The sequence below is a fragment of the Xenopus laevis genome, chromosome 8S, assembly GCF_017654675.1.
Source record: "Xenopus laevis strain J_2021 chromosome 8S, Xenopus_laevis_v10.1, whole genome shotgun sequence".
NCBI classification, from domain to species: domain Eukaryota; kingdom Metazoa; phylum Chordata; class Amphibia; order Anura; family Pipidae; genus Xenopus; species Xenopus laevis.
This window is the reverse complement of record NC_054386.1, coordinates 67058821-67076560: the sequence shown is the minus strand read 5'-3', so window position 1 is coordinate 67076560 and position 17740 is coordinate 67058821. Positions and strand designations below refer to the sequence as shown.

Sequence of the window (17740 nt, the reverse complement as noted above, 5' to 3'; positions counted from 1 at the left end):
GCTTTGATCGTGATTTAAATACAGATAAAATAAAGTTACAGGAATATTCTTCTAACTGCACTATGTACGTCAAATATCTTTTATCTACCTCAAAGGGTTGCATTTTTTTCCACAACCTGAAAGCACTAATATTACTCCAGACAGGGCAAACCTTGACATGAGACAAATTTCAGCCAAAAAAATGTACACTTAAAGGGATACTGTCATGGGAAAACATGTTTTTTTCAAAACGCATCAGTTAATAGTGCTGCTCCAGCAGAATTCTGCACTGAAATCCATTTTTCAAAAGAGCAAACAAATTTTGTTAAATTCAATTTTGAAATCTGACATGGGGCTAGACATATTGTCATTTCCCAGCTGCCTCCAGGCATGTGACTTGTGCCCGCACTCTTACTACAAATAGAAGTTGTTTTTGCTTTTCTGTTCAAACATCTATGACTTTAAATGATGTCTTACTCTCACATTGTAGATGATGTTTTGCAATTTGTGAATGCCAAAGACAGAGCACATGTCATTTGCATCTTGGATATCTGTCACCTGGGAGAGAACAGAATTGAAGTTTACCTCAACAGAGTTTATAATCTCACTGGTCCTGAAACAAAACCAACCTCATAACATCCGTTTATTTAATGTTTTCTTGGAGGACCTAAAGGTGAACTTATGACTGGGGTCCCAGTACAATTTTTTGGATGATTTTTTTATATAAAATGCAAATTATTGTGGATTAATTTTTATGTGTAAAAAAACTTTTTTTAAATATTTTTTTTAATATTTTAAAACAATTTGTTTACATGTACAGTATATATATTTTTAAGGATTGTAACACCTTTTCATACCTGCTGAAAATAAATTGCTGCTACAAGTGTCATATGGTAGTGATAAGAGTTGTAGTAATGATGAGAAGTGGAAAGAGTGTTTGTAAGTGCCTTTGTCTTTGTATGGCCATTTGTACACGTTTTTGTGCATGTTTTTCTACGTGTTCTTGTGTATGCACGCATTTTTTTGTGTGTGTTTGCATTTGTCTCTGTCTACACATGCTTTTGTGTGTGTTTGTCTGTGCATGTTTGTGTGCCTTTGTTCGTTTGTGTGCATGTTTGTCCTTGTTTTTGAAAGCATGTTTTGACACTTGCGGTTTTGCTGCACTTGTGGTTTTGTGTGCATGTTTGTGTGCATTTTTGTGAATGTGTTCTTATGCATGTGTGTCCATTTGTTTGTGTGCACGTGTTTTTTTCCCGCACATTGTTTTTGTGCACATTTGTTTTTATGCACGTGTTCTTATTCGTGTTCTTATTATGCCATCTGTTCGATTGTTTTTTGTGTGTTTGTGCATATTTGTGTTTTTGTGTTTTTTATGTTTTTTGTGCACTTTGGCCTGTTTGTCAATGTTTGTGCGCATTTGTTTGTGTGTATATGTGTCTTGTGCATTTGTCTGTGTTTGTTGCTGTGCTGGTGATTACGACACGGTTTTGTATATGTGTTTGGCCTTGTGTACATCTGTTTCTGTGCAAGGGTATTTGTCAGCATAATTTTTTCTGCTCATTTGTTTTTATGCACTTGTCAGCAAGTTCTTGCGCACCTTTGTGTGTGTGTTTGTGAATGTTTTTATATGCGTGTATTTGTGCATGTGCTCTTGTGCACTTATGCTTATCTGTGTGTTTGTGCACATGTTTTTGTGTTTGTGCACATGTTGTTTTGTGTTTATTTGTGTGTGTTTATGTGCTTGTTCCTGTGCACGTTTGTCCATTTGTGCATGTATGTGTGTGTGTGTGTGATTGTGTGCACTCCCTTAAAGGGATACTTTCATGGGAAAAATTTTTTTTTTCAAAATGAATCAGTTAATAGTGCTGCTCCAGTAGAATTATGCACTGAAATCCATTTCTCAAAAGAGCAAACAGTTTTTTTTTTATATTCAATTTTGAAATCTGACATGGGGCTAGACATTTTGTCAATTTCCCAACCGTATTACAGAAAACATTTATTATTGAGTTCTTGCTTGAACCCTTTTAGTTTCACTGTATCCAATAACCATATCCATTTATTTTCTTTTTGTAGTGGTTCAACCTTGTCCAGAACTCTCCACCCCAATTGTGAGATATGGTGCTTTGCTTCAAAAAAGTTTGTCTAGTAGGGATTCATTGGGTTTTAGGGTCAAAATCCCTTATGTACTTTTCTATGTTTGCCTATATGGGTTTGGCCTACATATCCACACAGACAACTGATTAAATAGACTACAAATATTATTTCACATGTGTGTTTGTTTTTATTGAGATATCAAATTCTTGATATCTCTTGATATTCTTCATGATTCAATTTTCTCCTTATAAACTTGTACAAAGAACAGTTTAGCCACATTCAAATGTAAAAAGAGCTGGGGAGCAACACAAACATGAAAAAGTCCTTTGGGGCACAAAATAAGGGCTGTGATTGGCTATTTGGTAGTCCCTATGTGGACTTGCAGCCTACAGGAGGCTCTACTTGGCACTATACTTAGTTTTTATGCAATTAAAACTTGCTTCCAAGCCTGGAATTCAAAAATAAGCACCTGCTTTGAGGCAACATCCAATACAAGCTACTGGTTGGGGATCACTGGTTTAGACAATAGAACGTACCCATTTTTGGTTTACCAAAGAAGCTTTGATTTCCTTTTTTCTTGTTAAGGTCAGAGCTACAAAAGCTTTCCTTAAGTGATCTACCTTTTTTTATAACAAAAAAACAGATAAGTAATGTTTGTAGTATTGGCCAAAATTTCTTAATAATTCCTGAAATTGTATGGCTTTTGCAATCGCATGTGGACTCTTTTTGAGAGAACCTTTCAATTTAAATCTGTAGCTGCTTCTGTATATACAGTTGTGTTCAGAATAATAGCAGTCCAACATCACTAACCTAATCAATCACTGTTTTTGGTAGATATCCTATATCTACATGGCAAATAATTTACTAGTAGGTGTAGTAGAGTAATAAAAAAAAACCCAACCCAACAGTCATCACATGCATGCTGCTGATTCTGTGTAATTGAATCATTAATTGAGGCTTCTTCCAAATAATAGCAGTGTTCTAAATAATAATAGCTTATTCCAAATAGCAGTGTGGAGTTAAATTGGTGAGGCAATTCAATCTGTGAAAAACAAGTGTCAATTACGGCCCCTCTAAAAAAGGAAGGCAGCAAATGTTGTGCATGCTGGTTATAGTGCATTTCTCTCTGAGTAAAATGAGGAGTTCCAGGCATTGTTCAGAACAGTGTACTTTGATTAAAAAGTGCAGAAAATGATAGGCTGTTCAACTAAAATTATCTCAAATGCTTTAAAATGGCAACCAAACCTGAAAGACGTGGAGGAAAACGGAAAACAGTCAGCCAATGCTCAGTTCCAGGAAGATCAAAGAAGGTCTAATGTCTGCAATTCTTGGTAAAACCAAGAAATGCAGAAGAATTGTGGAATATAACAAGTGCCAGAAGTTGGTGGACTTCATGCAACACAGATATGAAGCAGTTCTCAGAAACACTGATTATACAACTTAATCTTAGTTCAGTGATTCAAAGAAAAGCTAAAACTTGAAACATTTTTCAGTTGATACAGTGAATGTTTGAGTTTGTAAAGAAGAATGCAGACACCTTTATTTATTTATTTATTTATTTTGGAACAGTTATATTCCTTTTTCTAAACTCTCTGTAAATGAATAACACAAATTTTATAAATTTTGATTTGGAATTGAATATGCAGTGTTTCCAATGCATTTGTATGGATATAAAACAATAAACCATAACATCAAGGACTCCAGTATGTGGCTACACATGGACTATCTATTGGACACTCTATGTTAATCCTGCCAGTTGGTGGCGCTGTTATACAGATTTGTCTTCAATAAAAAGCCAACATCTTGTGCTAATTGATGGTGAAAAATTACTAGAAATTCATATCCCTAATCTCTAAATTTGCTTGCCTGATAAATATACCATATTATAGCTTATGGGTTGAGAATGTCTGTTACAGTTCTATTTGTGTTTGTATGCATTTGTTTGTGTGTTTTTGTCTGTAACAAACCACATTTCATGGGAGCTATATTTAAATAAACATTAAACGCACTTCTATTGCAAACCTTTGCTGCTACAGGACAATAACATTTTATTGATCCCCTGGTACGGTTTCTTTTCTTGTAGGGGGTTGTATGGGACTTGAATAAAGTGATTTGTGTCTGTAATGTGAATAAAATGATCTGAAACTTATAACTTGTGATGGTCTCTGTATCGCTATCCCTGACCCATGGATCTTGAGCCTGGACTTCAATCTACACACAAACGCGCCATTACAATGCTGGTTGGCAGTTTTAGGTGGCAAATGGAGAAGAATCTCTACAAAAAAGAAGAAAAGGGCAGAGTTAGTGGAAGCTCTAATCCTACATTACCAGGATTCAGGAACACCAGTCAAGCAACGTGATACTGATGCTGCAGGGTCTTAATTTGCAACAGCTAAACTGGAAGAAGCAAGGCTTGCAAATAAACAATCAGATAATGGTACAGTTTTGATGACTGCGATATTAGGTATGAACCAGACGGTACTGGGAGGGGAAAGATGTGTCATGTTATGCGAACAGATGTCCAAAACATGTGCAGTAGCCAATACCAGACTGACTTGCATAACAATACTGCAGCACTGAGATCAAGGAATGGCTTTGTGATCGCAGCACCATCCCATATGCTGAGCCTGAATTTATATTCAGCTGATTGGGGAATCTAGACCCTGACTGATTAAGCAATTAAATGAGCGATCAAAAGCAAGCAGTCTGTGTAGGAAAGGACAATATTTTCAAAACAAAACCCACTTGAACTAATTGTTACTTAGTGGACAAATACCATGAAAAAGTCAACATGCTGTAGACAATTTAGTGGGAAAAATATTTATTGCTGCACTTTCAGTTTAGGTTAGGTTTAATTTAGTTAAATTTGTTTAATTAGTTTAAATTGGCTCATATATTTCTAGTTTAAGGGTCCAAGTTCCTTGGATTGTGCTTAATATACTGTATATAGGTAAACCTATGTTTGTATAGGAGTGTGGCAAGGTTTATTTTTTTACAGCTCTCCAGATAGGTGGCCTTCGTACAAAAAAAAACACAAGGGTATTCTCCAGGGAGGGTTTAGCATATCAACACTGTTGCCTGTCATCTTGAATAAAACAGGCAGATTATGGTGTTTAATGTTTCTATTTCCAATCACAGGAACAAAGAACAGGGAGACAGGTGAGCAGATAGCAGGTAGGATTTTCATCTAGAATTCAATTGTATACCTGCTGAGGGAAAAAAAATTGCATTGCCGATGTTAAAAGTTTAGCACCGCCATTTTCAAATTAGCACATCACTTCCTTCCTGCGCTTCCTCGTTACTGTGCATGCGCCTTCTTTGTGACCCTGTTATGTAATCTCACGTGCATTTTCTGACTGACTGCAAACAAGGAGCCACACCTGCGTATTCTGTTAACAATACGCAGGTTACAAACAGATTGTGGCATGCGTCTTTTCTATCATTAATATTGCATTACTACAGACCTCAGTCAGACAGACCCAAGTGCTGGCACCTTATCTTTCTGGCTCCGCTCCTCAGCTCCTGCACTCGCTGACAAACTGTAAATCAAAACAAGAGCAAGCGCAGGAGCTTCAAAGCTTCCCTTTGTTTCCAAGCAACAGGGAAGCTGGATCGGGATTGGAGCTTGATTGAATGCAGGCGGGGCAGAGAAGTCAGCGATGACCAACGGCTGCATCACGTGACCTCATCGTCATCGCTTCTCAGGGAAGCCACAAGATCCTCGTGCGCATGCGGAGGGTACCGATGACAACTACTGCGTATGTGTGTTCCCTATTGAGACTGCAGTCAGGGTAGGCTTTTATATGCATGTTTCAACTTTTTAAAAAAAATGATTGCAGCACAAAGATTAATGAAAAAACTAATGAGAGAATGCTTGATGATAATTATATATACTTTTCATGGACAACACTTAACCCCATATGTAATATAAGGTACTAAGTTTGCCTAGGAGAAGTAACCCATGACAACCAATAAGATGTTTGCATTTAAACAGGTGACTACTAAATGCTACATGCCGATTGGTTGCTATGGGTTACTGCCCCATGGCAAACTTAGTGCCCTTTATTACATAACCCCATTAGAGCTTAAGTTGATTTTAGACTTTCCCTCTACTTTAAGCAGTTTTGCTTTAAAAATTCAACCCTAATGCTGCCAGACTACAGCTCCCAGCATGGATTATTGGCTTGCGAATATGTTTGAGTATACTGGGGCCATATTGCACTATTGCACCCCATATTGCACTATTGCAGAAGGCTATAGCCTGTTGGTGGATGCCACAGTGTCGGACTGGGACACCAAGGGCCCACCAAAAACCCTTAGACCAGGGGCCCACTCTAAGAATTGTTTTCTTCCTCTCCTGACTCAACCTCTATTCGACTATTCTCTTTCCTTTACATACTATAACCTGTTATTCCATCTATTTAGCCTCTTTATTCTCATAGAAATAGGCAATGACCATGAAATAGGCCAAATGTTTACCAGCAGGAGGGCCCACTGACACCTGGGCCCACCGGGAGTTTTCCTGGTATCCTGGTGGGCCAGTCCGACACTGAGGAGCTAAACAAGGAGGGTTGCAATGTGGTTTCTCAATAAACCATCAACCCCAAGTACATTTTGGGATCACTTTTGTTAATAGATCTCAGTTAATGGTTTTTCTTCTACAGGCCCGGACTGGCAATCTCTGGATTTTGGCAACTGACAGATGGGCTGTTATAAGATGCCATAGACATTCACAATTTATTGCAATATCCAACAGACCGCAGCACACTGACATGTTGTTTCTGTGAAACTTTTGTGATTTATTGGCTCAGTAGACAAAAAATGCAACGTTTCGAGTCTCACAGGACCCTTTATCAGGTCCTGTGAGACTCGAAACGTTGCATTTTTTGTCTACTGAGCCAATAAATCACAAAAGTTTCACAGAAACAACGTGTCAGTGTGCTGCGGTCTGTTGGATATTGTATATGATTGATACCCATGGCAGAGTGGGAAATTGACTGCAAAGCACCTGGTCCTCAAGGGAAAAGAGACGGAGGTGAGCGCTTCATTCTTGTGTGGAATATTCACAATTTATTGGGCTGGTGAGAGGTAGTTTGGTGTACTTAAAATGCCAGGGCCTATTTTGAATACCAGTCCAGATCTGCTCTTCTTTCTCCAAACATAGTGTTAATTTGTGCCTTCCTTTTATCTGAATACCCACACATGTATCTATATTGCAGTATAAAGCTGCTCATAATTAGCTTCTCCAGAAACTATTATTGTAGCTTTTTATAATGTAAAAGAGGAGGGCACGTGTATGTCTGCATAACTCAGTACTTAAGCTTTTAAACATGTTTGCTGATTTTGCTTAAACAAACATCATGTTCATCAACTGAGCATAAAAGATATGGGAGCCCACAGTAACTGCCTGATGGCTTACCGTACAGATGTTAATTTCCAATTCATTTTCATGTGCTAAAGTCTTGCAGCGACAGAATAAGGTGGAGTGTCAGCACATTTCAAAGCAGTTTGTTTACAGAGTTGGAAATATTGCTTGAATCTCCTTTAATGGCTGACTCTGATCTTTAGATATCTGTACAAGGGAGCCATCAATGTGGACAAATTCAAATACTGTAAGACCTTCAGCACAGTCTTTTAATTGCCACCTTTAACATTCAGCATTCAAAATAAAAGTGAACGTTAAAAAAGTCAAATTAAGTTAAAGTTGTATGGAAATAAGGAGAATTTTAAATCATCACAGTGCTACACACAGTGCTTCATTTGTATACATTTATTTTTTTCATGTATTTGTACTTCTGGTTTAATACCAATGGTGAGTCACACAAATCTGCAACCAAGCCAAAACAACTGTCTGGGAGTAGGGTATTACTAACAATTCATTCTTGTCTAGCATAATTGTGCTTAATATAGAAAAATACCTTTTGTAGCATAGACCTAAGGTATCTCTATTTACAGGCTATCAGTTTCTCCTCTCTGCTATTTATTGCCCCACCTGACATGCAGCAAACCCCCTCTGAAACTACCATCTCCACATGCTCGACTTCATGTATATGGATTTCTTAAGATAATGAGGAGTTTGTGAATAGCCTTCATTGGGCACTGGCTACTTAAGATGGGCCAAGGAGTGTTTAAACCACCATGCTAATCTGACAATTCCCCCATATTGATAATCTGGTAATGCAAGTGGGTACATCGCCAGTTCACTAACAGGCACAGATGACAATTCTCTAGTGAAAGAGACCGTCGCTAGTGTTTGTTCGCACTCTATCGCCAGGCGACTTTTCACTCAGGCGAATGGGCGTTGCTTCGCAAATTCACTAAAGTGCGGATTTTACTGAATGTTGCCTCTTTCGCCAGAGTTGACTTCGCCACCTCAGACCAGGCGAACTGTTAAAATGATGCTAGATCTTCCTCAATCTTTTGTCACTTACATCATATTCTGTCTGCTGAAAATGGATTAAAGTTGAAAGTTGGTGACTTTTCCTTTTTTTAAGCGGGATTGCCTGCAAAAGTCCTAACAAACTTTTCTGGGTTAATATTTTTCCCCTGACATTTCAGGACCATCGAACATTCATTTTACAGTGGGCTCATGTCTAGGGCATTATATGATCTCTTTTGTCTTTATTAAGGTTCCCTGGACATTTGTAATAAAAAGTGGCCACTTCAAGCATTTGCACAAACATCTCTAATAAAGACGTCCATACAACTTTAATGTACCCACCTTATTCAAATTGACCTAAGTGTAAGATCACTTGCAACTTTTCGCTAGGCATAAACGAACGTTAGCAAATCTTCGCTATGAAATGCTCGCACGGAAGAAGTATCGTTAGTGAAAGAAATATTCCAGGAAAGAAATATTTAGACAGGTGGTGATCTACCAGAGCAGTCTCATAGGGGCAAATTCACTAACCTCTGGAAATTAGGCAGCGACGGCTTTGCTCACATCGCCACACTTCGCCAGGCGAAAATTCGCCAGGACATCGCTAAATCACTAAAATGCCAATTTGCATCCAGGAAGCCGAACAATGGCGAAGTTTCGATGGCGTTAATTCGGCAAGCAAAGCGAAGTTGCGCTAGCATTGTCTAAATTGACTACGGCGGGAAGTTAAATTTCAATGGACGTGTATGTTGCAGCAAATACATTACACTACACAAGCCCGGGGAACCTTAATAAAAGAAAATAGTTGTTATAATGCCCTACACATGAGCCCAGTGTATAGTTTATGTGCCATATGTAAGGAAATGTCAGGGGGGAAGCCGGGTACCCTTAAAAAAAAAATTACGATCTTTTGCAGTCTATCACCTGAAAAACTGAAAAGTCGCCAGCGTTTTTTGGGACTTAGAAAAAAATTACATTTTTTTTTAGGAACTCCTATCTACTCTATTGCACTTCGACTGGTCTGAGGTGGCGAAGGCAAGTTTGGCGCAAGAGGTAACGTTCATTAAAATCCGCATCTTAGTGAATTTGCATAGTTACGTCCATTCGCCAGAGCAAAAATTCGCTTGGCATTAGAGTGCAAAGTAGCGCTACAGTCTATCTCCTTCGCTGGCAAATTTACGCCAGCGCCCGTTAGTAAATCGGTGAAGTCCCGAAATTGCGTCATTCTGGCGAATTTGGCCCTTTAGTAAATTTGCCCCATAGAGTTTCATTCACAGAGCCCTTGTCTCTGCCATATAATGTCCCTTGTAGGATTCCTCTTCTTGTGTCAACAGCACTGCAAAGATTTGTGACTGTATACAGAGAAGCACCACAAACACTCTGCTCCCTTGTGTCAGAGCAAAATATATATTTATTACATAACCCCAACATTAACAAGGTGTGTTCCGAACAGCCAGTTTTTTTTTCTGTTGCAGGCTGGAAATTGGATAATGAACCTATTAGGAAAGTAATATATCATAACATTTGTACTGAAAGACTTACCTTATCAAACCTATAGAAGCTATTGTTCTATCTCACTCTCCCAGAAGTTTCCTGTTAGTTACTAGGACTTGCATGGCCATTCTACCTACATTTTCTAGACCTGTTCCTGAATTTTCAATTGATCCTGTAACCCTAACTTTTACTGAATACCTGCCAGTTACATTTTATCCACATACAGCAGGGAAGATAAGTATTGAACACGTCAACAGTCCAATGACAAAGGGCCAATGACATGAAATTTACAGCAGATATCGGAAACAACCAAAGTAATTCACATATACAAGGAACTCAAACAAATAAATCCATAAATTAAATTATATGTAATAAAGTGAAATGACACATGGAATAAGTATTGAACAAATGAAAAGGAGGTGCAAAAAGGTATGGAAAGCCAAGAAACCTGCTGAAATCTGTCAGTATTTAGAAAGCAATCCTGCCCCCTGTCAGTGCAAATTAATATTAGCTGGTTTAGTCCTAATTGAGGGCCTATACCAAGGTATCACACAAAAAGCATATCATGATGGGTAAAAGCAAAGAGTTCTCTCAAGACCTTCGCAAACTTATTGTAGCAAAACATACTGCTGGTATTGATTACAGGCATATTTCTAAGCTTCTGAATGTTTCAGTGAGCACCGTTGGGGCAATAATCCAGAAGTGGAAAGAACATCATTTCACCCTAAACTGGCCACGACCAGGTTCTCCTCTCAAGATTTCTGACAGAGGAGTTAAAAGAATAATCAGAAGAGTTGTTCAAGAACCAAAAATCACTAGCAGAGAACTTCAGAAAGACCTTGAATTAGCAGGTACAGTTGTTTCAAAGAAAACAATATGTAATGCACTCAACCAACATGGCCTCTATGCATGCTCACCGCGCAAGACTCCACTGCTGAAATGTTGAAGCTCTTTTAAAGTTTGCTGCATAGCATTTCAATTCTGGGAGAATATAATCTGGTCATATGAGAACAAATTCAAATCTTTGGATGTGATTGCACACACCATGTTTGGAGGAGAAATGGCACTGCACATCACCCCAAAAACACCATCATGGTGCAGGGCTGTTTTTCAGCATATGGTACTAGCAGATTTTATATAATTGAAGGAAGGATGAATGGAGAAATGTACTGGGACATTCTTGATAAGAATCTTGTGCCTGCTACCAGGATGCTGAAAGTGAAACTTGAGTGGACATTTCAGCTAGACAATGATCCCAAACACAGACAAGGAAACTTTCAATTGATTTCAGTGAAAGAAAAAAAAGCTGCTAGAATTGCCCAGTTAATAATTCAACTTGAATCCAAATGAAAATCTATGGAAATTACTGTAGATCGGAGTTCATAGAAGAGGCCCCCAGAACCTTCAAGGTTTGAAGACAGTTTGTGTGGAAGATTGGGACAAAATCACACCTGAGCAATGCATGTGACTAGTTTCTCCATACAGGAGGCATCTTGAATCTGTCATTACCAACAAATGAGCGTGTTCAGTACTTATTCCCTGTGTCATTCCACTTTACTAAAAATAATTTATGGACTTATTTGTTTTGAGTTGTTTTTATGTGGGTTACTTGGGTTGTTACTGACATCTGATGTATATTTCGTGTCAACAGCCCCATAAGAAATATATTTACTAAGAAAAATGTTGATGTGTTCAATACTTATCGTCCCTGCTGTATCACATTTTAAGTTGGGTACTACTTTATCTAGCACCCATAGCAAGCAGTCATTTGCTTTTATAAATCTAAGTGCACTAAACCAATGTTTATTAACCAATAGGTCAGGTTCCAAAATTGGGTTCCTACACTGTTCTTTTATTTGCCCTTAACAAAGTAAAATTGAAGAAGGATAGTAATTGAACTAAGGTGCATAATTAAATTTTTTTAGACTTTCCAGAAGTTGACACCATATTATATTAGTGCTGTCCAACCTAAAGCCTCCAGATGTTGCAGGAGTATAGAATCATTGCATGTAGTAGAGCTGTGATTGCAGATCATCAATTGCTTATGGGCTGCGTGTTGGATATACCAGATATAGACGAATGAGACACCACACAAGCTATTTTGCACCAGATCCCAGCACTATGCTCTTGTAATGGAGTCTGAGCTGAGATCCCAAAATGGTGACCAAGATGGCGTCCAAGATGGTGGCTTCAGAAAAATAGAAAAAATTGGGGAAGGTATTGGTACTGGCCTCTTCCACCGCCAGCAATAATATAATGCAAAAAATGAAATAACCAATACCTTGTTCAGATGCGGGGTGATCCCAAATTTATTGTAGTGCTCTTGACATGTGAGTCATGTTCAAACGTTTCGGGACAAACAAATGCCCTTCCTCAAGTGGTGGCTCCCTGGTTCCTCACGGACGTAGCCGGATGACGCCGACCTCTTCCCGCACTCGGATTGGTCGCCAGCGACGGAATGGACGCCGGCGTCAATAAATGGCGCCGGCGTCGGTCGCATGCGTCATCGCGTCAGTCGCTGACGTCAGCGCGTCCGCGCATTCGTCATGACGCCGATGCGTCCAAAATTGGCGACAAGTCTGGGCCTATAAGAAGGAACTTTGGAAAGACACCAGTGCCCAATTATAGGTTTTAGCTTGCTATTCCTGGGTGTGTTCTTGTGATATTCTTGCCTATTTTGTGTACCGACCTCTTGCCTGATTCTACAACTTCGAACCTCTTCTGCCTGGACTGATATTATTGCCTGATATTATCTCTCGTCTCATCCCTATTTGTACCGCGAACTTGGACTTTTGCTACTTCCTCCCTTGGTCCTCACTACCTCTGAGGCCTTTTGGCCTTACATTATAATTGGGCCATGGACCCTTCGGATGTCGGTGGAGCGCTTCGTGGTCTGGCGTCCCGGATGCAGTCCTATGAGGTACAGCAGTCCCATTTTGGTCAGGCTCTGGAAACAATACTGACAAAGTTGTCGGCTCTAACACCCGCTGATCCTGAACCTGTACCTATACCTGTGGCTCCACTCCATGTCTCCGAGCCCCGCATTCCGGCTCCCCCACTCTACAGTGGTGACCCTGCAGCCTGCCGTGGGTTTATCAATCAGTGCGAGGTCCACTTTGCACTCTCACCAAGCCAATTTGTTTCCGAACGTGCCAAGGTGGGCTTCATATTCTCCCGCCTGCAAGGGAAGGCATTGGAGTGGGCTTCACCTCTATGGGAGAAGGAGGATCCTATTATCGACAATGCCAGGTCCTTCGTTCGTGAACTTCGGGTGGTCTTTGATGCTCCGGGTCGGGCCACATCTTCTTCTGCACGCCTGTTCCATCTTCAACAGGGAACTCGCCCTGTCTCGGAGTACGCTATTGAATTCCGCACCCTGGTTGCAGAGACTTCGTGGAATAATGACGGGTACCACGCATAAAAAGTGATGTGGTGTCCAGGGAAATTCCATCCCGTTGGGAAGATCTAGTCGCCTTGGCCATAAAGGTAGATACTCGGCAGAGGGAGTTTCAAGCTGAACTCGACAGAGAGCGCTCCCCAACCAAGAGATTCCACAGGTTCCAACCTACTCTGGCTCCTCGATTTCAAAGACCCTTCCTTCCCAATCCGGCTTCCACCTTGCCTACTCCTACTCCTGCGGCCTCCACTTCTTCTTCCCTGCCTTCGGAAGAACCTATGCAAATCGGACAGGCCCGTCTGACCGAACAGGAGAAGCTTCGGAGAAGGGCGGCTGGACTTTGCCTCTATTGTGGTGGAAAATCCCACTTCGCCTATGAGTGCCCAGTGAAGCCGGGAAACGCCAACACCTAGGTAAGACTGGGGAGACTTACCTGGGTGGAATTGGTCCTTCTCCCCATTCTTCTGCTCAACGCTTCCTCCTTCCTGTGCAGATTCGTTTTGGAACCCAGACGATTTCTTCTGAAGCTTTCCTTGACTCCGGCGCAGCTGGGAATTTCATGGATAAAGTCTTCGCTGAAAGCCACTCCATTCCCCTGCGATCTCTGGCTGTTCCCCTTCGTCCATTGTCTTCTGCTACAATTTCCCACTCCACCGATGAACTTTCTGTTATTGTGGGAACCATGCATCTGGAAAGACTGTCCTTCCTTTTAATTGATTGTCCTTTTACTTCCATTGTGCTTGGCTTGCCCTGGTTGAATATTCATAACCCAGTAATAGACTGGGCTTCGTCTCAGATCTCCCGATGGAGTTCTTTTTGCCAACAAAATTGTTTACCCACCAAATCCATCATTAAAGTTTCATCTGTGTCTTCAAATTCTTCTTTGCCCTTTGTTTATCAAGCCTTTTCTGACGTCTTCAATAAAAAATCTGCCGAAGTCCTGCCTCCCCATCGTCCCTATGATTGCCCCATCGAACTTCTTCCTGGAACCATGCCTCCCAGGGGTCGCACCTACCCGCTTTCTCCTTCTGAGACCCGTGCCATGAAGGAGTACATTCAAGAGAATCTGCAAAGAGGCTTTATTCGTCCTTCCTCTTCCCCGGCTGGAGCCGGCTTCTTCTTTGTAGAGAAAAAAGATGGAGGTTTGCGACCCTGCATTGATTATAGAGGTTTAAACAAAATTACTATTAAAAACCGTTATCCCCTTCCTCTCATCTCTGAACTGTTCGATCAACTCAAAGGAGCTTGTCTTTTCACCAAGTTGGATCTTCGTGGGGCATATAATTTAATCCGGGTCAGAGAGGGAGATGAATGGAAGACCGCATTCAACACCCGCGACGGGCATTATGAATACCTAGTAATGCCATTCGGCCTCTGTAACGCCCCCGCGGTCTTCCAAGAATTTGTAAATGACATTTTCAGGGATTTACTGGGCCAATACGTGGTGGTGTACTTGGACGATATCCTTATTTTTTCCAGGAACCTTGCTGAGCACCGTCTTCAAGTCCAAGAAGTCCTTTCCCGTCTGCGGAGAAATAACTTATTTGCCAAGTTGGAGAAGTGTTCTTTTGAAGTATCGTCCATCTCTTTCCTTGGTTACATTATTTCTCAACAGGGTTTCAGGATGGATCCTGCCAAGATCTCTGCTATCCAGGACTGGCCTCTCCCCACCAGTATCAAAGCTATCCAAAGATTTATTGGCTTCGCCAACTATTATAGACAATTCATCAAGGGGTTTTCATCCAAAATTGCTCCCATTCTTTCTCTTATCCGAAAAGGGGGTAAGCCTCAGCATTGGCCATCTTCAGCTTTGGAAGCATTCAAGAATCTTAAAGCTTCTTTTTCTTCTGCTCCCATTCTCAGACACCCTGAACCTTGCCAGCCATTCTTCATTAAAGTTGATGCCTCAGATGTCGGTGCTGGAGCAATTTTGTCCCAAAGAGCGTCTACTGATGGGAAACTACATCCTTGCGCTTTCTTTTCGAAAAAATTCACCTCTTCTGAACAGAATTATGATGTTGGAAATCGTGAGTTACTGGCCGTTAAACTTGCCCTAGAGGAGTGGAGACATTTGTTGGAAGGCTCTTCCGTTCCTGTGACCATCTTTACGGACCATAAAAATCTAGAGTATATCCAGACACTCAAACGCCTCAACCCTCGTCAGGCCAGGTGGGCACTATTCTTCTCTCGTTTTAATTTCATTCTAACTTTTCGGCCTGGTGCTAGAAACAAGAAGGCGGACGCTCTTTCCAGAAGCTTTCTTCTCGAAGATATCTCTCCTGTCGAACCAGAATCCATCGTACCTCCTACAAAGATCATCGCTGCCCTATTTCCTTCCTTGGCCTCCCAGTTATTGTCAGTTCAATCCTCTGCTCCTGTAGGAACCCCTGCTGGTGTTGCTTTTGTCCCTCCTGAACTCCGTCATTCCATTCTGGTTCAGTCCCACAGCTCCAAACAGGCTGGGCATCCTGGAATCAGAAAAACCACTGAACTTCTGTCTCGCCTTGTATGGTGGCCTTCCCTAAGAAAGGATGTCAAAGACTTTGTTTCTTCTTGCTCTGTGTGTGCCGTATCAAAGTCTGGACGTTCCCCTCCTAAGGGGTTACTCCTACCACTACCCATTCCTTCTCGCCCATGGACTCATCTATCTATGGACTTCATTGTGGATCTCCCTAACTCCTCTGGTTACACGGTTATTTGGGTGGTAATTGATAGATTCAGTAAGGTCGCACATTTTACTCCTCTTCGGAAACTCCCCTCTGCTCCTGAACTTTCTTCATTATTTATTAAACACATTTTTCGCCTCCACGGTTTCCCTGCTGAAATTGTCTCTGACCGTGGTTATCAATTTGTTTCCAAGTTTTGGAGGTCCCTGTGTAAAGCCCTTGGTGTTTCTCTTCAATTTTCTTCTTCTTACCATCCACAGTCTAATGGAGCAGCCGAGAGGGTTAACCAGGCCCTTGAACAGTTTCTTCGTTGCCATGTATCGTTGTGCCAAGACGATTGGGCGGATCTGCTTTCGTGGGCTGAATTCGCACATAACAATGCCTTACACATTTCTTCTGAAAAATCCCCTTTTTTCTGTATGTACGCTCTTAACCCTTTGGCTTTTCCTCAGGACTTATTACTCACCAATGTGCCTGCCGCCAATGATCAAGCTGCCCACATGTCGGCCATCTGGCACGCCACGGTTGTCAATCTGGAGAAAAGTTCCTTGGTCCAGAAAAAATTTGCTGATCAAAGAAGAATCCCTTCCCCTCTGTATGCACCCGGTGACAAGGTTTGGCTATCTACCCGGAACATTCGTCTCAAAGTCCCCTCTCCTAAACTTGGTTTATTGGTCCCTTCTCCATCTCTGAGATCATCAATCCGGTGGCTGTCCGTTTACAACTTCCCTCGGAAATGCGGATTCCAAACGCCTTCCATGTCTCCTTGCTCAAACCCGCAGGTACTTCTTCTTCTTCTTCTTCCTCCTCAGCTCCTGTCATGGTGGACGGTCATCAAGAATTTGAGGTGAAAAGAATCCTGGACTCCCGAATTTCGAGGGGCACCCTACAATACCTCATTGAGTGGAAGGGGTTCAGCCCTGAGGAGTGCTCCTGGGTAAGAAGTTCTGATGTCCATGCTCCTCTCCTGGTCCAAAAATTTCATCGGCAGTTTCCTTCTAACCCAGGTGGTCCTGAGGCCCCCCCTAGGGAGGGGGGTACTGTAATGGAGTCTGAGCTGAGATCCCAAAATGGTGACCAAGATGGCGTCCAAGATGGTGGCTCCCTGGTTCCTCACGGACGCAGCCGGATGACGCCGACCTCTTCCCGCACTCGGTACCGCGAACTTGGACTTTTGCTACTTCCTCCCTTGGTCCTCACTACCTCTGAGGCCTTTTGGCCTTACAGCTCTCTACTCTGATAACTTACAAGTCTGGTATATGATTTATAGCATCCCTGAAGCTGTTAATATCCCCATAGGATATGTCATAGTCTTTATATTTTACCAAATTCTATGCTCTGATATTTGTCAGAGCTTATGAAATACCCTTGATTCACTATTGTCCATGTGTTTAGTTTAAATAAATGTAGATGTTTTGTGTGGTCTTTAATGTGCCTTGAAAAGACATTTGTCAAGGAAATTGCCTATATACAGTATTCTTTCATTATTGAGTTCTTTAAAAATGTAGGTTGAGGTTTAAATGCAGGCCCTTAAATCAATAGTAATTGCGTGCCATTTTTAATTGAATTAGTGATTTACATTTTCCAGTTGTTCTGGACCACACACTGATTGCTTATGTTATATGATGTCTAAACCTGGCCACTTGGTGTAGTTGCCCCAGTCAACTTTAAATGCACGATGTACTGTATGTCCAGTATGTATAATATTTGTCATGTCTCCAGCATACAACA

The 17740-nt window shown here is 41.2% G+C and overlaps 1 protein-coding gene across 3 annotated transcripts in view; it reads left to right on the top strand.

Moving 5' to 3' along the window:
* Nucleotides 1-2240, top strand: part of radx.S (RPA1 related single stranded DNA binding protein, X-linked S homeolog) — a 33290-nt gene extending 31050 nt beyond the window's left edge. For 2 of the 3 annotated variants that reach the window (XM_018233029.2, XM_018233027.2), the window contains one exon: nt 470-865. In XM_018233029.2, the coding sequence (XP_018088518.1) occupies nt 470-615 (146 nt within the window). In that variant the 3' untranslated portion in view covers nt 616-865. Of the gene's footprint in view, nt 1-469; nt 866-2052 lie in introns of those variants that run through there. The other variant, XM_018233028.2, reaches the window with a different exon arrangement.
* Nucleotides 2241-17740: the final 15500 nt, after the last annotated feature.